The sequence below is a fragment of a genome, unplaced genomic scaffold (assembly GCF_019419815.1).
Source record: "Pyrus x bretschneideri cultivar Hongxiangsu unplaced genomic scaffold, Pyrus_bretschneideri_v1 Contig17, whole genome shotgun sequence".
Classification (NCBI taxonomy): domain Eukaryota; kingdom Viridiplantae; phylum Streptophyta; class Magnoliopsida; order Rosales; family Rosaceae; genus Pyrus; species Pyrus x bretschneideri.
In genome coordinates, this window is record NW_025999468.1 from 5,815,295 (window position 1) to 5,841,030 (window position 25,736).

At 35.3% G+C, this 25,736-nt stretch overlaps 2 protein-coding genes across 3 annotated transcripts; both read left to right on the top strand.

Annotated features, from left to right (window-relative positions):
• Window positions 1-1,643: 1,643 nt before the first annotated feature.
• LOC103968057 (protein RAE1) lies at window positions 1,644-6,986 on the top strand. 2 transcript variants are annotated; one of them, XM_009381389.2, is made up of 12 exons: window positions 1,644-1,789; window positions 1,921-1,994; window positions 2,116-2,202; window positions 2,433-2,510; window positions 3,345-3,535; window positions 3,685-3,826; window positions 4,137-4,217; window positions 4,709-4,837; window positions 5,575-5,652; window positions 5,832-5,903; window positions 6,495-6,575; window positions 6,665-6,986. In XM_009381389.2, the coding sequence occupies exons 2-12, from the start codon at window positions 1,938-1,940 to the stop codon at window positions 6,710-6,712; spliced, it is 1,044 nt and encodes a 347-aa protein (XP_009379664.1). In that variant the 5' UTR covers window positions 1,644-1,789; window positions 1,921-1,937; the 3' UTR covers window positions 6,713-6,986. The 2 variants fall into 2 exon arrangements, with proteins under 2 accessions (XP_009379664.1, XP_048437542.1); XM_048581585.1 differs by having other exon boundaries at window positions 1,685-1,789; window positions 1,893-1,994.
• Window positions 6,987-8,946: 1,960 nt separating this feature from the next.
• LOC103968079 (BRASSINOSTEROID INSENSITIVE 1-associated receptor kinase 1-like) lies at window positions 8,947-17,026 on the top strand. Its single transcript, XM_009381413.3, has 11 exons — window positions 8,947-9,411; window positions 9,505-9,637; window positions 9,760-9,831; window positions 9,987-10,130; window positions 13,100-13,171; window positions 13,281-13,352; window positions 13,456-13,532; window positions 14,007-14,135; window positions 14,217-14,558; window positions 14,896-15,290; window positions 16,357-17,026. Exons 1-11 carry the CDS (start codon window positions 9,309-9,311, stop codon window positions 16,669-16,671), a joined length of 1,854 nt encoding a protein of 617 aa, XP_009379688.1. The 5' UTR covers window positions 8,947-9,308; the 3' UTR covers window positions 16,672-17,026.
• Window positions 17,027-25,736: the final 8,710 nt, after the last annotated feature.

A 25,736-nucleotide genomic window follows, 5' to 3' on the forward strand; every position in this document is an offset into this window, starting at 1 on the left:
ATAAATCGTAAATCCGCTTCCAAATACATTATAAAGATTTCCCTAGTGGTATAGAAAATATTTCGAGAAAATAAAATTTTGCATTTTTTACAAAAAAATGTGGATTAACACTCATAGTTTTCAATCGGTTTTGCAAATTCGCATTGTAAATCACCATTCAATCTTTTTTATTTTCACATTTGCCTCACTGTGAAGTTTTGAAAATTAAGGTGAGACTTTCCGTTGAGATTCTTGAGTGCAAAGAACCCCATTTGACAATGTTCTAGGCCTCACTACTATATTTTTCACTTATTTTTGTAGTTTTCAGCTAAATATTCTACTAAATATACATTTCTTGCTCAATAAATCATAAAATTGCTTCCAAATTCCTTAAAAAGTTTTAACTTTAACGCTCAAGAAAAATATTTTGCAAAAATAAAAAAAATTGCATTTTTTGTCAAAAAAACATAAGGGTTAGGTAGGCTCGACGCTTGCAAAACGAGGCGGACTCAGGTCACGCAAAACGAGGTGAACCATGTCACGCAAAATAAGGCAGGTTCAACTTATAGAAAATGAGACGGACTTTTGACATGCAAAGTGAGATGAGAAAGTCACGCGTGTATTAAAAAAATATTTTGCGAAATTAAAAAAAATATCATTTTTGTCAAAAAAAACAAGGGTGTTACGTACAAATACGTATACACTGGGCGTTTGTTTGCCCTCACTAAGTTGGACTGGACTGGACTGGACTAGCTATTAGTCCAATACTATGTTTGTTCCATGCTGGGACTAACATTAATGAGACTAAAGGGGACTAGCATGGACAAAACTCTTCACTAAGAGGTCTTAGCGAGACCCCCCAATAACCATGGAACTAGCTAAGACTATCCTCTCTTTCTTGTCCTCGTCATGCTCAACGACCACTCTCGACAGACTCCTCTTCATCTCCGGTCACCTAGATCAATCATTAACTTTCCGACTCTCTTTCAGATTCATTTCACAACCAACTTTCATACAAAATATACCAAATTGAAGCTGGGAGTGACAAGATTACGATTTTACCTTAATCGAGGCCAAAATGTGGTCGAATGTGGCTGGAAAATGGCCTGGAAGTCTCGGCCTGTTTGGGCTTCTTCAAATCCATGACAGCTTCGAGCATTCAAAGCTAAGATCTCGGTCCAGGGATGGTGATGAATTTTTTGGCGGTGCTAACTTCATCCAATTTAACGAGGAAATGGTAGGAAAAAATGAAGAAAAAGATAAGATCATAATAAAATATTAATAATTTATATATTAAATAATATAATATTATAATTTGTTATTATCCAGCTTCTTAGTCCAATACTGCACCAAACGCTTCACTAAGTTAATCCAGTTTAGTCTAGTCTAAGCCAGTCCAGCTTAGTCCTTGAAGCTAATCCAGTCCGAGATAGTCTAGTGCAACAAACGCCCCTTATGAGTATTAAAAGAAAATACAACCGCCATAACATCTGAGAATGCTTAAGACCTATGCCGTGCGAAGAAGAGATCCTTTCCGGATCAAGTGATGAAACCTTTGAAATTTCATCCAACGGCCGATCTGTTTTGACCTCTTAAAAACTATAATAATTTTTAGCTATTGAATAAAATTTTAAATGGTCGGATACTTAAGTCGGTAATCTTTGTGGAAGAGCTCCGTGCGTAAAATCCACGACCGTCTTTATATATAAGTACTCATCTCCTCTTTCCTCTTGGACCAAAGTTTCAAGGCTCAGTCTTCTTCTCACATATTCCGCTCAGTTTCCTCTCCTCTCTCCTCCTTCAGCTAACGGTATCTCTCTCTCTAGGGTTAGGGTTTTACAGTTGTACTTCTCTGATGAATGCTCGCTAATTTCTTTATTTACAATAATATTTTTTTTTTTTTTAATTTTGAGATTTGGATAAGCGATTTTCACTTTACAGCTCTGAGTGCGAGTTCAATGTCGAATTTCATGGCTGCTTCGAATCAGAATACGAATCCGAACAAGTCCTTTGAGGTGAATTCGATTCACTTGCAGTTATTCTGCAGTTGTTCTTCGATTTTGCTTTTTGTTTTGATTTTTTTGGATTTTCTTCGTTAATTTAGTTTCCTTTTTCTTTTAATTTGTAATATTTTAGGTCACCCCTCCACCGAACGACTCGATATCGAGCCTAAGCTTCAGTCCCAAGAGTAACATTCTGGTCGCCACCTCCTGGGATAACCAGGTATGTGTGTATGTGGCCTTACATTCTGTTTGGTTGCTGAGAAAGTTTTTTTTCTATAGGATTTGATTGGATTTCTGTCATCAGACTACACTATGCTTATTGCTTATGTAAATACACCGTTGGGCATTGGATTGAATTTTACAATTTCTTTTCTTATCTTTGCAACCAAACGAACAGTTTATTGGTAGGATTAACTATTAAGTAATGACTGGTGGTATGCCCGTGTTTAGGTGCGATGCTGGGAGATACACCAGAGTGGACAAAATCTTGCTAGTGTGCCCAAGGCATCCATATCGCATGACCAACCGGTATCGTCTCTCTCTTTCTCTCCATATTACATGAAACTAGTTCGGTAGTCAACTTATTTTGTTTCGCGAGTTTGAATTCCAACATCTTGTGGAATTGTGGATACGTACACAACAATGTGTCAACTATAGTTTTTAATTATAACTAGGGTATGAATTAGAAATACCTGAGGTTATAAATGCTAGATGGCCTGCCTTTACTTGTGGAATTCAAACTTGGAACTTTTGTCTGCTCCACTGGCAGAGTTAGGGGAGTTTACATCTGGCCATGGCCCTCTGATATGATCCTTAACTTCTGCTCTTCATAGTGACTTAGGGTAATTCTGGTTGAATACAAAACAAACAAAAGTTTTGCTGTTTGTTTCCAGATGGATTACTCAGGAATTGAGATAAGAGTAGTTTTATGTGATACTAAATATAAAAAAACAGGGAGATATACATTGGTTGCAAATTTTTTTTAAGGTTACAATGGGACTCAAAATTTTGTTTGGGTAAAAAACAGTGCAATCTCTGTGTAGAAGGTCAAATTATGGAATTGTAATTATGGGACGTCTGAGACATGTCTCTGCAATGAAGATGTCAAGGTCAATTGCTTTACAATTGTTTTATGTTGTTGATTTTAAGGAAGTAATTTTTGTACTGTTATTATACGATCTGATTTAAAAAGATAAAGTCCTTAGAGTAAGGATCACCACTATTTCAAAGATTTATTGATAAATACATATGTTTGTGCATGCACAAGCATGTGCATTTAATTTGAGACCACATTAGATCAATGTATGTCAACTAAGGAAATTTTGTGATATAATGTGGAGTGATGTATGTCTATCTATATAGGTTTTGTGCTCAACCTGGAAGGATGATGGATCGACAGTGTTCTCCGGAGGGTGTGACAAGCAAGTTAAGATGTGGCCTTTGGCTGGTAACCAACCAGTGACCGTTGCCATGCATGAAGCACCCATAAAAGAGATTGCATGGATCCCGGAGATGAACTACTTAGTCACAGGAAGCTGGGACAAGACTTTGAAGTAATTTAAACATACCTGTTGTTTTTTATCTAGTTTGAGCTATCTGAATTTGTACACCAGAAATTTTATGGGGTTCTTGTTAAAATTAATTTCTTAAAGAAGTTTTTTTCTTCTTCTTTTAATGTATGACCTTTGCTACCCATATTCAGGTATTGGGATCTGAGGCAGCAAACTCCAATCCATACCCAACCTCTACCTGAGCGCTGCTACACTCTATCAGTGAGATACCCTCTAATGGTTGTTGGCACTGCAGACAGAAATCTGATCGTTTTTAACTTGCAAAACCCACAGGTATCATTTTATATGTAAGAGTTATCAGATAGCATTTCTTTTATCAATTTGATGCAGCAAGAATACATTGACAAATTAAAGCTGCTTAGTTCTTCAGCAAGACTTCTAGTTTCCAAAATTAACATTTGTCTAGGCTTTTAATTATTTTTTGCAGTACCCTGAGGATAAGCTTGTTGTTCTTTTTTAAGTTTTCAAGTCCAGTCAATGGATTTGCGATTTGTTATCTAAAAGACTCTAATATTTGACTGCGTGACCTTCATTGACATGCTATTTTTTGCTTCTGATTTCAATTATTTCCAATTACCAACAGACAGAATTCAAGCGAATTGTTTCACCCCTAAAGTATCAAACAAGGTGTGTTGCTGCATTTCCTGATCAGCAAGGATTCTTGGTAAGTATTTGATCTTCCCTTCAAAGTTGTTATTTACTTATTTTTTTGTCCTTGTAGTTTTCTGTTTAGTTTCTGTCTGAAAGTATAGTTGTTCTCTTAGTTATCTAGGGGAGGCGGAAACCATGAAAAATATGAGCGCTGACAAGTTAATTTAAAAAATTTTGACTTTGATTATAGTGCTATAATTTTTCACTATGAGATGGGTGTTTTCGTGCTTCCACTAAAGCACAGGGGAGATTGTGTAATTTATTTGCTCAAATGTATTATAGCCTTTTTGAAAATTTGATGTTGATATACCATAACTGATATATCATTTTGCCATCAGTTCTACCGTTTGCCATTGTACTTTCTGTTTTAACTATCTTGATTATTGAACATGACATAGGATCAGTCATACTCTCTTTCTATTCTTTTGATTCATAACCTATTTATCTTGTCTGAATAATTGTTGAATTATATTAATTATGATTCTGACATTATTCTCTGACCAGGTTGGTTCTATTGAAGGGAGGGTTGGTGTACATCATCTGGATGATGGACTACAAAGTAAAAACTTTACCTTCAAGTGCCATAGAGAGGGCAATGAGATATACTCGGTCAACTCTCTGAACTTCCATCCAGTAAGATTCCTTTATCTTTTTCCTTTGTTTGTAATTATGTTTGGACAGTGTATTGAGGGTCCAACGTATTTATTTTAGGTTGTTTATATTCTTGTTTTAAAATTTAAGATAGATAAGAAAAAGGAAAGGACATTAAGAGGAGAGATGATGGGGTGAAGGAGAGAGAAATACATTAGAGTTTGAAACTCAAAAGTCAAAACACTTCGAAGTGAAATGTTTGTGGTTTTCGCTACATGCATTCTTCTTCACCTCTGTAATGTCTCATCTTGCTCTTTCCTTTTTCCTGTTTCTTTTCACTCTCTTCAATTCTGAAAGATAAAAAGCAAAAATGTTTCTAAATAAACCTTGAATTACTATTTTTCTTTTGTTTTGAAGTTATCTTTTATATCATGTACTGGATTAAATTGGTTGTTGGATTGTCCTAGTGTATGAGAATCTGTAAAGTTACATTGCTATGTTTACTGGATTATTTTGTCTGAATAGTGGCTTTGGTCAAGTTAAATCTTACTTCATGTTCGAATTTGTCTTCTTTTAGGAATGAGTTTACTTCAGAATCAATATTTGGAATGCCTAATTATTTGACAGTTTCCATCCAACCAGTTTATACAATGTTCAGAGTCTGTTCATTATGGTTATTGTTAGGTTGTTGAGTGAGATGTTGGATAAATTCTGAGGCTTCATTTTTGGTTTTCTATTATTTGTCAAACATTAGAGCTTATTTTGTGTTCCTCGATCAGGTCCATCACACATTTGCTACCGCTGGTTCTGACGGTTCTTTCAATTTTTGGGATAAGGATAGCAAACAGAGACTAAAGGTTTCTTCCACATCTATTTTCTACTGTTTTTGTTTTTGTATTATGCTTAAACGATGAGCATCTTGACTGTTGGGTTCTGATCAGTTCAAGTTACCGCTTATCTGGTGATATATTTGGTTACTGATAATTTGTTTTGTATGCGTACAAGTGTCTAATAGAGGGTTTTCTGATTTTTTCAGGCAATGGCGAGGTGCAGTCAACCTATACCTTGCAGTGCTTTCAACAATGATGGTTCCATATTTGCATACGCAGTAAGTCTCTTTCTTTGTGATTTTGCAACTAATACGAGGGTTCTGTGTCTGAGGTTTGTCGTTCAAACTTTCATGGGACTGACTCATGGTGTACAACTTGTTTAGAAAAAGGAAAATACCATCCATACTTTTGTGGTTTTCCTCTTTTAAATCTGGGTTGGAAATGAATGGAGTCTGGAAGTTGTATACATCCATAGAAGTTGTGTTCTTCAACTGGTATAAAGTGGTAGAAGTAGGTTGTATCCACTGCAACTTCAGGCAATACCTTTGCGTATGCATTTTTATTGTACTTCTTGCAATGATGACAACCTTCATGCAATTTTGATTATACCTCCAATGAACCTTTCGCTCTGTAGACTTGCTTGTCTTTCACTATTGTTTCTGTCGAGATTATACTGCATGGCTTGCCATCGTTATTTGTGGTCTTGTGCCGTTGTAGTTGTGTCTTTCTGTATTCAAGTGACTGCTGGTTTATGGTTCTAATCTTTGAGAGCCAATTCGACTTGAAAACTGGTTGAGCAAATTCCTTATATTTTACTCTCATAATTTTTAAATATTTTACTGAAGATCCTTTCCGACGTATGTTTCTAGGTTTGCTATGATTGGAGCAAGGGCGCTGAAAATCATAATCCTGCTACCGCAAAGAACTACATTTACCTCCACGTGCCCCAGGTATGTTTCTGACGGTACGTTTCCAGTAATTTTGTTGATGAAGGCCTGGAAATACTCAAACTGCATTGTTACCCTTTTTGTGGCTGCAGGAAGCCGAGGTTAAAGGCAAGCCAAGAATCAACGCTGGAAAACGGTGAAGCTGTCATGTCGGGTATGAGCTATTTTGTGCATACGACGTTTTTTAGTTGGCAAACGTGTGTGATCAAGGCTGCATTCTGTATGTCTAGTTTAGATGGGAAGATTATTGTCTAGTTTAGATAGGAAGATTGTTGTTCTGGTGCTATTTTGAGTTGCCATCTCCGAAGAGGCGGCTGGGTTGTCGACACGATCTCGTTCTTGTTCCGTTGTGCTGAGAATTCAAAACATATAAATTTCTTTGCTAAATTTCAATGAGCTTGAGGTTTCTTGTTATTCTGATGCGACCTTACATGTTCTAAATTAGGCATTTACTCGACGTCGTGCCTAAACTGTTCCTAAACTTAACTACTTCAAATGCTAGTGGTTACGGTTAAATATTAACAGTCATTTTTAAAACTAAAATTAGTTTCTTTCTTAAATACAACGATATTTATTTAGTTAGAAGATAAATTGATATCGAATTCGTTATTATAGTAAAACGCTTTAATTGATTTTAGAAATACAAGAAGAGACCCATTAAACACCGAACCCGCGCGCATACTATTTAGAGAAACCAAACCCAGACTCAAACAACTGAGTACGGTTCATGCACTGGTAATTGTTTTTTCCGGCCGGTTCGGTTTATTTTTGGAAGAAAAATCAAACCCATTGAGTTGGGTTTTTTTGTCAGTTGAAATTTAATTTTATACATCATTCACATAAAAAATTAAACCAAATGGTGTGGAGACCATTTCTAATGTTTCAACAATGTGAAATTGAAATAAAATAACAAGAGAATACCAAAATTTCAATCAAAAGAAACGTAAATGAACATTATGATTCATTGTTCAAATGAAAACCAACAACAAACTTCAATTATTGTCATCCCTAAATGTGTACCTTGCTTATATATTACCAATCGGGATGTGTGATATGTCATGAGAAAATTCGGGTTGGAAATCGGATTGGGTTTGGGTTGACATGGGAAGGCAAGAACTCAACCCAAACCTAACCTAATAAATGAATGGGTTGAGTGGAGTAGAGTTTGAGCGAGTTTTTACTTCATATTAACTTGCTTGATTGGGTTTGAAATTGAGTTGGGCATGGGCTGATTCGAGTTGACCGAACTCAAGTTGCACCTCTAGATAAACATCGTATGAACAATTTCTATTCTATCACAATATAATATCTATAAATGTACTGTTATTCACACATCCACTTTTACTTTTCACATATCTGCCTCAATTTTTGGCCATTAGATCGAAGAAATTAAAAAAGATGAATGACAAAAAATAAACAAGGATGTGTGAAATGTCAAAATGAGTGAGTGAATAACACTATCCTATCTATAATTCTCGTGTCGATCTTTCTACTTAAGCAACATATATTTATAGAGTAATACTAGGGAGACAAAATTTGTAAACCAAATGATGTGTCATCAATAAAAATTGAACACGCTTATCAACGCTTAAGTAATAATTTAACCATCAATTTTCATGTAATTTTATTTACAAAAATTTATCTATAAATTAATTTTACTAACATTACTCATATTTATAATATATATTCCAATTTCCCAACCATTCTTGTACTCCCTAGTCGTGTTTACTCAAGGTGAAGAATAATGTTGTGCTGGCGTTCAAAAAAAAAAAAAGAATAATGTTGTACGTGCAGTCGAATGTCATCAAGTCAAGAAGGGCATATGGTGGGGCCGGGGGACAAATCGTGGTTGAAGAACAATTTTCACCCAAAAAATAATAATATAGTAATTGGAAATGAAGAAAAAATAAATATAAACAAAAGAAGAAAGGAAATTTCGAATGCGTGAATTGTTACAGCAGAGGAAATTTTCAATGCATCGAAAACACGGTTCAGTATATTAAATGTTATATTATGAGTAGTTAATTTTTTTTTTAAATATTCAATCTCTTATATTATAACACATAATATTAAACTTGTTCTCGACACGGAATAACCTTTCATCTTAATAATTAGTGTCTTTCTATTTTAACTCATCGTATCTCGAATATTTTTTAATACATAGATATTTTTACACTAAGAATATGGAAAGTTCGGTTAAACCACATGAGCAATCTAATTTGTCATCAAATTGACATCTACGAGATTTAAATCTAATACCTCTCACCTTCAATTGTATCTCAAATTTAAACCTATCACTTTCCCATAGTGTAGAATATTGCTAGTTTTCATGGACTAGAAATTTGAAGAAAAAATAAATACAAAGTAAAGAAGAAAGGAAATTCCAACGTGGTGGGCTGCGACTTTGACTGAGAGCCCTCCACCCGCAGCGCCTCCACTCTCCCCCCAAACCTTTTACTTTTCTTTCCTTCTTCTCCAAAACTACTGAGGCTCTGAGATTTCACTCTCTCTCTCTCTCTCTCTAAGCTCTCTCTGTAAGAAGTGAGAAGCATGCTTTGCCAAACGCAATCTGCAAGTTAATCAACAGCCAAAGCAAAAGCAAAAGCAAAGGCCACCGAATTTTCTGGAATCCGGTCAACGCAGAGATGCTCCAGATTTTGATCGGTCAACGCCAGCTGCTTCCCCAATTGTTAGAATTGGAATTAGGGATTCGTGTATGAGCTGAGCTCAGCTCCAATGGACCCAACACTGATGACGTCCTCCGCCTCTGCTTCTGCTTTTTGGCTGATTCTGCTGTTTGGCTTCTTTCACCTCCAGAAGCTTGCTGCCAACGTCGAAGGTACGTCAGTGTCTGTGAATTTGGGCGTGTTTGGTTGCGGGAATTGGAACGAACTAATGAATGAATGATTGAATGCCTGGTTGGATTTGACAGGTGACGCATTGAATGCTTTGAAGAGCAATCTAGCTGATCCAAACAATGTTCTGCAGAGTTGGGATCCGACTCTCGTCAATCCCTGTACCTGGTTTCACGTCACTTGTAATAGCGAAAATAGCGTTACTCGAGTGTAAGCAAACCCAGCGAACACCTCCTTTTCGATTCAATTCCGTTCAATTCAATTCTGTTCAGTTCACTTGTAATAGCGAAAATTGCGTTACACGAAATTTCTAACATTTTTGCTCCGCCCAGTGATCTGGGCAATGCCAATCTCTCTGGTCAACTGGTGGCACAGCTTGGTGTGCTTTCCAAGTTGCAGTACTTGTAAGTGTGTTTTTCGCTCTGCTTTTTTTTCGTGTCTTATCCAACTGTTCCATCACTGTTCCATCAGTATGCATTCGAATTGAAATTGGTATCGATACACTGCTGAATGAATTCACCTACTTCATTTGACATATCGAAACACTCTTTCTTGACAGGGAACTTTACAGTAATAACATAACTGGAACCATTCCCCCAGAGCTTGGGGGTTTGTCAAACTTGGTGAGCTTGGATCTTTACTTGAACAATTTACATGGTACCATTCCAGAGACGCTTGGCAACCTTGGAAAACTACGTTTCCTGTATGAACCCCCATCCTTTGTCTTTCTTTTTTATTCGATATGCTAATCTACTGTTTTTAATTGTTCCGTTGGAGTGACTTTCTTCCTTAAAAGTCCACGATAGGATTTCGGTTGAACCCAAAATATTACTTAGGTTGACCATGATCTCTCAATATTAACGTCAAGGCATATAGGCTATAGCTTGAGTTTTAACAATTTTGAAGAAGGAACACAATTAAACAAGTGATAGAACAATATGCAAAACGTCAACAAAATATAGGAAAACATGTAACTGGAACCTTGAAGGCAAATATTCCTTATGCCGGATGCATATAATTTATAGTATGATCCCTGATTTCAAGATTCACAAGAAGGGAGACTAGTTAGCTTGGTGATCGGAATTTGGAACTCTAATGCAAAGATGCATTAAGCTATAATCACCAGGTTAAAAATTCTAAAGATCTAACAGGAGCTCCTACATTTGTAGCGTCCCGTTTCTGTTATACTTTATATCTTTCTTTTATTTCTCCTCTTTTATAGATCTTCTACCCTAAAAGGGGAAGAAAAAATAGGAAAGGAAGAAAAATTTAATTTTGCATAGCTTTTACCATGACAATTGTGAAATCCCAGGTTGCATGGTATATAATAGCTCGAGCCTTGAAAAGGCCCCTTCATTAATCTTTTAAGTATTTTCGAGTGCCGTGCTTCTGAATTCTCTATAGAGTTAAGACTGCCTCAAAAGAGATTAATTGTGCTGGTAATCATGTTCATGAAGTTTGAGTATGAAGTGAGACTGTGAAGTTTCTATTTATTATGATTAACACTATCTAGTCTGTGTATATATCAAATTACAACAACAACAACAACAACAAAGCCTTATTCCACTAAGTGAGGTTGTGGCTGTATGAATCCTAGAACGTCATTGTGCTTGGGTTGGTGCCAAGTCTTCCGTGAGCTCCAAGTACTCCATGTCTTTTCTTAAAGTCTCTTTCCAAGTCTTCCTAAGTCTTCATCTCTACTCCTTTTGCTCTGAGTCTCTGTCTCGTAATCACATTTTTTTAACCAGAGCATCTGTAGGTCTTCGGTTGACATGTCCAAACCACCTTAACCGATTTCTCTTGGTCTTATCTTCAATTGTAGCCACTCCTATTTTACTTAATCCTGTCCTTGCTTGTGTGCCCACTCATCCAGCGAAGCATTTTCATCTCCGCTACCCTCATTTTTGCACATGTTGATGCTTGAGCACCTAGCATTCCGTGCCATAAAGCATTGTTGGCCTTATTGCCATCCTTTTAACATTTTCCTTTGAGCTTTAGTGGCATATAACGGTCGCACAACACACTTGATGCACTCTTCCCCTTCATCCACTCAACTTGTGATCTATGGTTGAGATCTCCATCCAATTCTCTGTTCTTTTGCAAGATAGATCTAAGATAATGAAGGCGTTCACTCTTTGGGATTTCCTGATCTCCAATCCTTACTCGTATCCCATTTGGACCCCTTTTCCCACTACAATTGCACACCATATAATTTGTCGAAGACCTTTAGATTCTTACACTTTCCGCCAATGGTTAAGCTTAGCATTTACTCTCTCATGCATTTCATCTATAACACTAAATCATTTGTTTAAAGCATACATCAAGGGATACCATCTTGAATATGTCTCGTGAGCTCATCCATTACCAATGCAAAATGGTAAGCACTTAAAGTTGAGCCTTAGTGTAACCCTATGGATATGGGAAAGCTTTCAGTTTGTCCTTCATGAGTTCTTACTGCAATCCTTGCTCCATCATACATATCCTTTATGGCTTGGATATATGCTACTTGCACTCATTTCTTCTCTAGAATCCTTCAAAGAATTTCTCTTGGGACTCTATCAGACGGTTTTTCTGAATCTATAAAGACCATTTGCAAATCATTTTGCATATCTCTATATCGTCCCATAGATCTTCGTAAGAGATAGATTGCCTCCATAGTCGAGTGCCCTAGCATGGATCCGAATTGTCTAAAACCCGTGTCTCTTGCTTCAATCGATGCTCAATTACTCTCTCCTAAGCTTCATTGTATGACCCATTAACTTAATACCCGCATAGCTCATGCAATTTTATATGTTGCCCTTATTCTTGCTGATAGGCAGCAAAGTGCTTTTTTGCCACTCATTTCGCATCTTCTTCGTTTTCAAAATCTTATCGAAAAGGTTTGTGTATATATCTGATTGCACTCATATATAGTGCAAATGGAAGTATAACATTAAGATTTAATTGGAGAGTATTATTGTTTTCTTTTTAATTTTTGAGCCACCCTTGTAACATCTTCTTAGGGTTACCCTAAGTAAACTATTTTGCTCTCTTTTTTGCTTCCCTGAAACTTCATGTGGAATTTTAAGGAGATTTCTTTATTTATTTAGATGAATACTGAGTGTACGTTACAAAGAGCACATCTTAAATTTCCAGAAATTTTGAGAATGATTCGTTTGTATTTCAAGCAGTAACAGTTATGAGATTCATATTATGTAAGGTGCTGAGCTAGAATGTGTGTGTTCAGGAAAGGTTTTGACTTTTTCTAGGAGTGAGTCCTAAACAGTGAAGGGCCTTAACACGCGGATGTTAATATCGGCAACAATAAAATTTTTAGTAAGAGGAAAATCCGTCGACTAATATCTGCAGAAATATATTTTAGGGGAAATAGAAAGGAATTCTGTAACCAGAGTGGGTGAACTCTCATATCTAGTAGGATGTCTTGAAAGTTTCCTAGCTCATTGTTCTCTTGTCTATTGTGTCCATATGTACTTTATGCACACTTAGAACTCACATACTCTTCTGTTGTTTATGGCGACTAGAAAAATGGTAAAGGAAAATGAATTATCACAAAACTCCGTTCACATTTTATTAATTGCGTCCCTTATTGTTTGAATAATTATGTATTGAAAATATAATATTTGTTGTCATTGCGATTATTTGTGATTTAACACTTTCTGTTCCATGAAACAGACGTCTCAACAACAACACCTTGGTGGGGAATATTCCCATGACTTTGACTAAAATCGAATCATTGCAAGTCCTGTGAGTTTCATGTACTTTCATCTCAATAAGAAGTGTGTAGAGAGAAAGGTTACTAATTTATCTGCCATCAAAGAATCCAAATAACGTGTAGTTTTCCCATGGAATGCAGGGATCTTTCAAATAACAATCTGACAGGGGATATTCCTGTCAATGGATCTTTTTCACTTTTTACTCCCATCAGGTTTGTTGAAGCAACTTTATTCTTTTTCTTTACCTTTTCCCTGCAGTAGCCGTCCCAGCTGATGATCTAAATGAGGTGCTGACTGCTATTCTTCATTTTGCAGTTTTAACAATAATCCTTTTCTGAAACAACTTGCAGTCCCTCCACCTCCTCCCCCTTCTCCCCCACCAAGTTCTCCAGGTTTTTACAAATACCGTTCTGTTCTTGTGATATTACCTCAAATTTATTTTGAGAGCTGGCTCTATTTTGTTTCACATACACTTGTGATATTGATAGTTAATTTTTTGGGTGTTTTTCTGTTAATTTTTTTCATAATATAACATTATTGTTGGAATCACTGCTGTAAAGATTCTAAGAAGATGCTAGTCAGGAAAGGAATGGGTTGCGGATCTGAGGGGATACTCCTAATTTTTTAGTGTACTATTTCACAGAGAGAGAGAGAGAGAGAGAGAGAGAGAGAGAGAGAAAGAGAGAGAGAGCATCTGACTCTAACTCTGGTGATTCATATTAGTACCACTGCTACTGGGGGGGGGGGAGAGAGAGAGAGAGAGAGAGAGAGAGAGAGAGCATCTGACTCTTAAGGATTTTTCATTTAAATCTGGTTCATGTTACGCAAATAACCCTTCCATTTTTACCTCTGGTGAATCATATTAGGCCCCACTGCTACTGGGGCTATTGCTGGAGGGGTTGCTGCTGGTGCCGCTTTGCTGTTTGCTGCACCTGCAATTGCACTTGCTTATTGGCGACGAAGAAAACCACAGGATCATTTCTTTGATGTACCTGGTTAGTGAACTATTAAGAGTAATATAGCTTGATTGTGTTGTAGTATGGGATGTAGGTTTCACTCATCTAATGTATTTGCAGCTGAGGAGGATCCAGAAGTTCATTTAGGACAGCTCAAAAGGTTTTCTTTGCGTGAGCTACAAGTTGCAACGGATACCTTTAGCAACAAAAATATTCTTGGTAGAGGTGGATTTGGTAAGGTTTATAAAGGACGTTTAGCTGATGGAACTCTGGTTGCTGTAAAAAGACTTAAAGAGGAGAGAACCCAAGGCGGGGAGCTACAGTTCCAAACGGAAGTTGAAATGATTAGCATGGCTGTCCACCGCAATCTGCTTCGTCTGCGTGGTTTTTGCATGACACCAACAGAAAGGCTGCTCGTATATCCTTATATGGCTAATGGAAGTGTGGCATCATGTTTAAGAGGTACTCTTCTAAATTATTTGCTGCGTTGATGAAATATTGTTTCACGACATTAAAAATTATTTGGATTACATTAATAAAATTTTATACACCTGACCAACTTGGTTTGGAGTATCACACAGATATTTTTTTAATGATCTTTTTTTCTTCAATTCTTTTAATGATCTTTTTTTCTTCAAGTTACCTCGTTTATGTTGATTTTATTTCTGTTTAATTTGAAAAGGATAACAAGGTGACCTTTTCTTGGGTAGGATGGGTGGTATAATATGTGTAAAATGAAACTACCTGTTGCTGGTAATTTAAAATTCTACTTCATAATTATGTCGATAAATTATTGTAGATCGTCCAGAAGGACATCCTGCACTTGATTGGCCAAAAAGACAATGCATTGCATTGGGTTCTGCAAGAGGCCTTGCTTATTTACATGATCACTGTGATCCAAAAATTATTCACCGTGATGTGAAAGCTGCAAACATATTGTTGGATGAGGAATTTGAAGCAGTTGTTGGAGACTTTGGATTGGCTAAACTCATGGACTACAAGGATACACATGTTACCACAGCTGTACGTGGCACAATTGGTCATATAGCACCAGAGTACCTTTCAACTGGAAAGTCTTCCGAGAAAACTGATGTTTTTGGATACGGAGTCATGCTTCTTGAACTCATCACTGGGCAGAGGGCTTTTGATCTTGCTCGGCTTGCGAATGACGATGATGTCATGTTACTTGATTGGGTATGTATTTTTGTCTTTCTGTCTGTTTATGTAGCTAATTTATTGTTATATGCAAGATTATTTCCCAACAATATTTGCATTAGGTCCACCTTCTGATTATATTTTATCATTCTATATTCCATAATATCTTTCGTATTTTATCAAAAAGACATAATGTTGTTGAAATTCAGCAATATTCTTCCTTCACTTTATTTTGTGTCCCTAAGTCCAAATCTTGGAAATTATCAAAGTTTCATACCTCAAAGTTATGAAGAAATGTTATATAATATACTGTTAATTAGGTGCATCTCCCAGTACCAGTGTTGCTATTTATTTTAGCCGAAAATGATGCGTCTCCACACTTTATGATTTTATTTCAGACCGCTAATCTCTTATGACATTCTTAATCATTCTGCATGGAACATTTCTGTAATCATTTTAGTTTGTTCTTTGTAAGGATACTTTAAAAACTTGTTACTCTTTATGCGGCTGGCAAGTTCCTGTTTGATTACTGTAAAAATCACTTGCCTTTTTTGGTCGAAATGTAGAAAACAGTTAGAATCATGGATCGAAGAAACAAAATTATAATTAGCGTTTAGAAAATAAGTTTGGTTTAATTACCTTTTGTTAGTTAGTGTTATGATTAAGCTGTGAAGATTTATTTATCTTTATTTATAGCAGCCTAAGGTTTAAACTGTTAAAGAGACTAATTTATTACATTATCTTAGGAATTATTGTTACTATTGTTGTTGCTTCTTTTGCCGATATATTGGCCTTACTGTGATTTCTTGAAGAATTTGGCATGTGTTTTGTGTCGATCCTAATTTCCTCATCATCTCTTTATTCTCGCTATTTGGCCTCCTTGCTTCTTTCTTTTCTCTCTATTTTCATTTGTCTTATCTTTGCATCATATCAATATTTGCATGACGATACATTATTGTAAGCAGTTTGATTTTCTGGAGAGAACTGCGGCCCTTCAAATTTTGAACATTACAACACATTTTTACTCTCCTAGGTGCCCTCACCTTTTGTTTCAAATCATAGAACTACCTCACATTTTCCTTTTTGTTTTAACGAAAAACATTAGGTCAAAGGACTACTGAAAGATCGGAGGTTGGAAACACTTGTTGATGCTGATCTAAATGGAAATTATGTTGAGGATCAAGTGGAGCAGCTGATCCAAGTAGCTCTACTGTGCACACAAGGCACCCCAGGGGATCGGCCCAAGATGTCAGAGGTTGTCCGAATGCTTGAAGGCGATGGTTTGGCTGAAAGATGGGAGGAGTGGCAGAAAGAGGAGGTGTTCCGCCAAGATTTCAACCCTATTCATCATCCAAATAGTAATTGGATCATAGACTCGACTTCTCATATTCCTCCGGATGAGTTGTCTGGTCCTAGATGATATGGTCGTTGGTTCCGTCCCCGTATGCATGTAAGAAGCCTTCCGAGGACGTGAGAAGGTCCATTTTGTATTTCAGTGATACCACATTTGTGTACATGTTTCTTCTTTGTTTTCGATTTTATTTTTGTCTCATGTAATTTTTAGATCACAAAACGGAGCTGGTGTTGTTGTAATTTTTATAGGGTCAACTGGCATTACGAAGTTGTATGGTGCTAGCAGGAATTAGGAAGGGCCATGAAAGCGCACCCCATTCCTTATAATTTATGTACCTATCTATCCAGAAATTAGTTCATATTGTTACGTAAATAACATCACGAAAAAATTGTCTATTTATTCTATATACTTAATGTTTTAAGGGGAAAGTTACTTTTAAAATTATCTTTGTATGATTACGGCTCTGTTTGGTATGGATTTTTTGTATCAGAAGCTGCTTTATTTTAAAGTTAAAGTTAAGCTTTAAATAAGTGTTTGGTAAAAATAAAATATCTTGCTTATTTTAAAAACAATGGTCTTCAGACAACAACTTTTAAAAACAACTTGTAAGTATATAAAAAAAAACCTTTTATGAACACCCCCGGTCATTACCACTATCATTGTTGCCACCATCACAACCACAATCATCACCAACCCCGCCACCACCACCACCACCACCACTTCCACCACTAACACCACCACCATATCCACCGCCATCGTTGTCGCTAGCGCGATCACCACTACGATAATCGACACCACCGCCGTCACAATCATAACTGCCACCACTGCCTCTACCATTGCCCATAGCACTATTGTGATCCTTTCACCTGAACCACCACACCCCAATATTGTCACCACCATCATACTGCCACCATTGTCGCTACCATCACAACCCCTGCCCTCGCTATCGCTTCCGCCGCCCACCACCCCTCTACCATATCCATTTTTGTGATCACGGTTAACATTCACATTACCTGGCAATTCATGCATGATATCAACCGTACTTGTGATACACTTAACCCTAAAATTATAGAGCACAAAGCAAATAAAAATTCTAGAAGTTGATATGATGCACACTGATTCTCTGAGTAGCTAGGGTTAGAGCAAGTAGTAGGACAATTTTTGGTGCCAAGTCAATAAGCATGTCTTATCCAACACCGCGGATCCCTTACACAATATTTTTTTTTTTTTTTTCAAATAGAAAAAAATTAGATGAAATTAGCTTTTCAGTAATAATCACGTGGAGATACCTACCTTTAGGATGAGGATCACTTCACAAATTTATTGATAAAGATGAAAGTAAAAGAAAAAGATACAAACGAAGAAACTATGCCAAAACTTCTATGTAAAGACAGAACGATCAATGAAAATGATAATAATGACAAATCCCCGACATATACTTACTTTGGGAAGGAAGACACCAACGAAAATGATAACAATGATAATAATGACAAATCCCCCTACAGTACTTTGCAGGCAACAGCCTGCAGCTGCTACTTATATAGATTCTAATTCTCTCCTTAAACCTCTATTCATCATTCATGTTTGATATTTCATGCCTAAGCGTTCTCTCTTATGCTTTTACTTTGAAGCTACACATAATTGCAAATTATTGTCCTCCTTAAAATTTATACACCTCATGTTTGCATATCTTACGTATGTATTCACGTGAATTTGTATTGAATTATGTTTGTATATGATGAAATTGGGGTTCCACCATAAAATCAATTGGTAATATGGGGAGTAACCCAAGACCATATAAGCACATAGCAAACCTTGTCTCTCACCGATGTGGGACAACTCTCAACACGCCCCCGCACATGTGGTGAATTTTCAAGCCTACATGTGGACAACAATTGGGTGACGTAGGCGCGTGTGGCCGTTGGGTGACGTAGAGCGCGTGTGGCCGTTTGGCTTCACATGAGGATAGCCTGGCTCTGATACCATGATGAAATTGGGGTTCCACCATAAAACCAATTGACAATATGGAGAGTGACCCAAGACCATATAAGCACATAGCAAATCTTGTACCTCACCGATGTGGGACAACTCTCAACAATATCATATTTCATCAATCCTAAAACTAGCATCGGTCAATTTTATACCTTCAAAGTCCCACTTGAAGAATTTGTGATGAACCACCCATGCCGAAGCACAAGAGCTTTTGTCCAACTAGGAGACCAATCATAACGCGGCACGTATCAACATCAGAATAAACTAGGTGACCGAAACAACCTCACACTTTGCATTGTTCCAAAATCAACTTGATTTTTTACATCAACAAAGTATATATGTACATATGCGAGATTCCGTGCATGCTGATTTTATAGGAGTTATGTTTATAGTAGTTGCGAGAGACGTTGACTGTAAAAGAGTATTTGCCAGTTCTTGTTCTATGAACGAGGGTATAACTAGTTCACAATGGAATCATAAGCCAACATCGTTAGAAATCTCCAAGAACTCTAATTTCTTAAATTAGTGAGTAGTTGTTATCATACTCTCGGTTTAATTTGACAGTTAAGTGCCCCAAGTTTAGTGCAGTGACACAAAGAATCGGAAGTGTCAAAACTGTTACTCAAAACTCGTTACTTCACTTCCATTTAGTGCATATGTTTTAGTTCGAAGTATTTTACACACTCGAATGCAGAAAAGCTACAACAACAATCAAGTCTTAACTCACTAAGTGAGGTTGCTGTATAGATCCTAGATCGTCATCATGCTTAGTTTTGTATCAAGTCTTCTATTAGTTTCAAGTACTCCATATCTTTTCTTAAAACCTCTTTTCAAGTATTCCTAGGTCTTCGTCCACTCCTTTTGTCCTGATCCCGTCTCGCAAAATCGTATTTTTTAACCGAAACATATATACATCTTTAATTTACGTTTCTAAATCATCTTAACCAATTTTCTATCATTTTATCTTCAAAATATACTCCTTAACTGGTATTGATAAGAATTGATAAGAAAAATAAAAAACCTGGATATACAGTCCAAGGTATGGAAACTGACCTTCCAACCACTTAAAAAGCTTCAAATATCCAAAAGCAATGATCTTCCATTTCGGCCTTCGAGTGAATGGAAAGCAAAGGAAAAGGCCATCATGTATGATGAATGATATGCCTGCCGCCATTTTTGTCTCAAACCTAATTATATCCTCCTTCATTAATTGGCTTCCAATTTACTCTTTAATTATCAGTAGCTTGTGATCATTTGACAACATATAGTAATAGCAGAACTACTTATAAATTGAGAGAGATTTTTCAATATGTCGAAAACATGGTCAAATACATCAACTACCATGATATAAGTGGTTGGATTTTTTTTATTAAGTATCCAAACACTTGTATTATAATACTTTGTACATCGAATTGTATTTCAGGCACACAAGTAACAACATTTTAAAATAATTTAAACTTTTTTATTTTTCAACATTGAAATAAAATTACAACGAGGATCCTATATACGGATCCTAATTTTGAGTATGTCAAAGTTTAACCTAGACAACAATAAAGAAGAAAATTAATAAACGAAATACGTATGGTCATATGAATATCCTACGAAAGCTTATCTATCTACAACTATATTTTGTTCTCGATAAACATGCATATAGAGACTCATTATATTTGGAATTATGAATACTGTTTTTTTCCAACTTTTATATATTGTATTGATTGATTGATTGATTGATTGCTGCTTTATGATTTTGATCGTATCAAAATACATACACGCTTATTGTTTTAATATATTCAACAACAGTACAGATCCTCTCCAGATCTAAAAAAATTGAGTCTAAGGATCAAATAATCTGTGCTGTTGAAATTTGATCTAACAGTTATAAACAGAGGGTCTCTCTAAAGTTATAATAATTGTAACTGTTGGATCAAATTTTAACGGTTCGGATCATTTGATTCTTAAGCTCAATTTTTGTAAATCCAGAAAGGATTTGTACTCATTCAACGGCACCAAATCGTATAAAGCTAATTATCATCTTCTTCATGTTAATTAAGCGATTGCGGGACCTCGACAGCCAGAAATAATCTTGACCACGAATTATCCTCAGGCATTTAACAAGAATACAAAAACTAATAAATCACTTGGTCCCATTTTTAAATTGTAAACAATTGCCACCAATAATTAAATACTGCATATATATATAATTTGCATTAATCTTCTGGCAAGGGGCTGGAAAACGTGATTCCAACGGCGAGCGACGAAGACTTGCGGTCAATACTCTACATAAGACGCTTTTAGACGTTTTAACATCGTCTTTAGAGGGTTACAAACAGCCTTTTAAGTTTATGCGAGTTTTAATGAAAAGGGCTTAGATCAAGATTATTTTAATAAAAAATCATCCTATAGTTTTCTTTAATCAAAAGTATTTCAAAATTAACCATAAAGATAGAGGCAACCAATTCTACATGAGCTGAATTACAAAGCCCAACAGAAACAAAAATAAGTTTCCAAAATTACCTCAACAAAGAGGCGCATGTCTGAAACTTGTTTGTTCTCATGAAGGAGAAAACTCACGTCAGCTCCAAGTAGAGCGTCGATCAACGTTTCGTTTTCTGGGTTTTTCTTCCTTCATTCTCGGTGCATATATCAGTTTTTGAATTTCCTTGTCCAAATTAGATTCAGATTTGAAGAATAACCAGACTTTGAGAAGAAAAAAAAATCTCAAATTATTGAATCCAATCTCCAAAAGTACAATTAAAAAGAAACGAACAAGAAAAGAGTTGTGGAATTGAATCAAGGAGGAGGACACTCAAACTGAATCCATTTTCCATGGAACAGGAAAAACCCAAAAATTCCAATTCCTTGCACCCATTTCTCCATAAAACTAGAAAGAAAAATATATCTCTACCTGTGATAAAATCACCTTCCCCAATTACAAAATCTAGAAGAAAAAAAAGAAAATAGAAAAAGTAGACGAGAAAGAGAGAGAAAAGTGACTTCAACCATGGCGTTCAATTTTCATAACACTGTTAATGTTAAACATTTCTAGGAAATAGTATGATTTTTTTGCCACTTTTTTTAGAAAACAATGCAACTCGTTATGTTTTGAATCTGTAACTGTTTCTGGAAAAACTAACACTGTCTCTACAAAAACTAACACTGTCTCTGCAAAAACCTAACACTGTCTTTGGAAAAACTAACACTGTCTTTGGAAAAATTAACACTGTCTTTGGAAAAACTAACACTGTCTCTAGAAACAGTGGCTTAGATTCCAGAAACAATGTTACTTAAAATCCAAAAACAATTTATTTTTACAGTCTAGAAACAATGACCCGTCGTTGTTATTGAATAGCATGCATATCTCAAATTTATTTTCTGGAGAAACAAACGATGAACTCCACTTATGAAGAAAATTGAAAAACATTACCTCAAATCCACTATGAATAATAACGACAATCACATTTCAACAAAATAATACAAAACATAAATTAAATAGTATGAGGATCTATATTTTTGTTTCAAAGAAAAAGAAGAACGTCTGCAAAACAACTATGAACTCCATTAATGATAAAAATCTGGAACTCAACCTAAAAAAATTAGGGGTAAAATCGACAAATCATAATTTATTATAGTTGAGCAATTTTTAGTTGTATTGCTTTAATATGGGCCTTGTACTAATCATTAAACAAAACTTATAACATGGTGTTTTATTAAAACTAAAACTTTTCAAACCATTTTCATTAGTTTTCCTTAAGTTTATTGGGTGCTTGAGTAATTTTTTAATCTCCCTTTTTAATTTCTTTTGCAGCTAGGGTTTTCCCAATGACTTTATATTCAACTGTTAGGGCTGTATTCAGTCTACTTTCATCGTATTATCAATTTAAACGAGAACTTTTCTTAATTCTATATTAAAGGAGAATCGTTCGTGAATCCTTAACAGAATACTTTTGTTGGTGTCATATTCGTACTATTATCCTCGGTATGTATTTCAGACTGTCCAAAGGAATCAACAAAGTTGGATGTAAGAAATAGAATGAGAATGTCCTTTTTATTTGTTTGGTCGAAAGCCAAGTGACAATCTAATCACGGCCAATTGACACCGACGTGGTCACGTGCACGTTATGTTTGTATATGATCTTCTTAACTGCATGCGGGTGCCTCTTTCTTCATAGAATTAAAGTTCTTTTATTAATGATTACTTGGAGAGTAAAGTAGGCTTCAGCTGGGACAGCTTGCATTCTGATCAACTGCTATGCCGTGTTTGTCCCGTAACATAATATCCAGAGATGCTTTTTCAATTGGAATGTAATAACTAGAGCTTAGAGATTTATCAAATAGTGGTATATATGCATCTTAGTAAGTTGATACGGTGCTAATAATCGTTTCTTATGCAATTCAAATCTTTAAAAAAATTTCATTTAAGGATCATCTCTGTAAAAGTTGATCAAAATAAAAAATTGATTGTTGTCATAACCAATTTACCATGTATTGAAAATATTGTGTTGGTTCATCGTATGATCATATTAAGATAATCAGTCGCTTTTGATTTGAATGAATTATTCTAAAGATGTTTTTTACTGATAGTTTAAAAACAGATCGTGAAATACATTTTGAAGTGGGTCTAGATTAGTGAACGTCAAATTATCTTACAAACAAAACAGACACATAATAAGTTCCTTTAAAAAAATATTCTCATCATTGGAAAAAACTAACTATATATATTTTAAAGGGTTAAGTACGAATAACTACCCAATTTAAGTCATAAATTTGCATAACTAAACTACGTCGATTTGAAAATTCAAAGATCCGTATACAACTTAAGAGTAAAACCCGTTTTAATAATTGTCCACATCATTGCCACTTAGTACTATGGTCTAATGGTATTCTTCTTCACTTGTAAGTGAGAAGTCTTAGGTTTGATTCTTACCAAAGGCGAATTTGAATCACATTATTGCTAGCCAATTGTGAGGATAAGCCCACCCCTCTCTCTTAGTGTAGATAATATCATTTGTTCAAAAAAATAAAAAATGATTGTCCACATCGTCACTTAACACTAGTGAGCCTAACAAATGTCTATTTTTAAAAACGTTAGATAGTTATTTACAACGTTTTAAAAGGAGTCAATTTGGAGAATTAGAGCTCCAAAGACGACAATTAGAAGAGACCAACTCTAGTGTTTGTCCACCTCGTCAATTAATGCTAGAAATATCATCACTTACCGTTAGTAATTAAAGTCATCACCTAACGCAGATGACCTTACAAATGTCTAGTTTTTTAAATATTAAGTAATTATTTAAAATATTTTAAAAGATTACGACAAATTTGAAATCACACCTAAAGATTAGGTACGTATCTAGACTTAATCCTATTTTAAAAGTACAAAAAATAAAGATCTCACTTATAAGGGTGTGCCTAAAACTTCAACTTCATAATGTAAATCAAGCAGCGTTTGAAATATCCTGGATATGCTCGATTTTTCGAAGGAAATATCCAAAAATTCAGGGAACGATATGGAAAGAGGGGGTGAAGTCTAAACTTCACCCCATATCCACTATATTTCCGAAAATCAGTCAATATTCTCGATATTTTAAATATTTTCAAGAAATATCTAGTGTTTGTAGACAATTTGCAAAAAGTTTGCACGAAATATCCATGAGCCTATGCATTCTTTATTTTTTAATTTCTTTCTTTATGGTATTAGTTTACTTCAATAAAACTTGTGTAGCTTTCATGACGAAAATTTCAATTCAGTTATGTATAATTTATTATTTCTAGTGAAATGCTTTATTTTATTACTTGTCATTCTAAGGAAGTTTTTCTTCTCACATATCACATACTTATTGTTTACACAGTATCTAATCATTAATTCTTGATTCATACATGTGTTGTGGCTTAATATGACATTCCCTAAAAAATAATTTTAAATTTCCATGTTTTTGAGCAAATTTCTATCATTTCCATCGAAGATAATCGATATCAATATCGACATATGATATATCCATTGATATTTCCATAAATTTGCTTATTGATATTTCCACCGATACCGATATTTTAAACACTAAAATCAAGTTAAAGATTTAATCATTGAAATCATATAAATTCATAAAATCATGTAGTTTAAATTGTTTGCTTTATGCACATGAAATTAATTTTTGCATAAAAAGAAAAAGAAGTTGCACTGCAGCTATATACTTGTTAATATCCATCTGGATCCATGGCTGGCATCAAAATATCCTCAAGCCACAAGACAAAGTTCAAAGTCACGAGGTTCTGTACCGAATGTCCATATACATGCACATCTAGCTGAAGCAAAAAGCATTTGGAACTTATACAATTACACATATAGTTAATACTCAGTTATTCAATCTGTAATGTACGTGTAAATTAATACAACATCAACAAAGCTTTATTTTATCAAATGGGATCAGTTGTATGAATTTTAGAATGTCACTACGCTCGATTTTGCACCAAATTTTTCGTTATCTCCAAATACTGCATATATTTTCTTAAAGTACGCGTAAACTAATCAAATAAATTTAACAGAAACCAAATTGCCTGCCTCACTCGATAATACTTAGTTGTTTCTTTTAGGAGTTATAAGGAGTAAGTAGACTCCACGCGTAGATGGATAATGCAAATGTGGGGATGCCTACAAATGGTTGATTATATAATTGCCGCTCGATGATTGCAACTAATATTCTTTTACAAAAAAATTGGTCCAATATTATAGTGCACTGCACTTTTTAGCTTGTAGCATGGAGCCATATTGGAGGAGAAAATGCTTTGAAACCAACTGTTGCTCACCAATGAGAATTGTGCTGAATAATTTACGAATGGGATATCGAACAATTGACAAAGTTAAATGTGAATTACATTGAGTTGTTTCATTTTTAATTACATTGAAGCCAACCGAAATTTTATTAAGAAGGATCAAGAACGTAGAGTGCACATTCATGTCAAACATAATCAAGAACCCACACACATTAACAAAACACTACGATTTCACAATTAAAAACTCATTAAAGATACGATACAATTTCTTAACCATAGAGGACTCACGTCCAATCAACATGAAAAATAACACCCACAAAAATTATACCACGCAACCTATGAAACTACCTACAGGTACCACGAGGTACCCT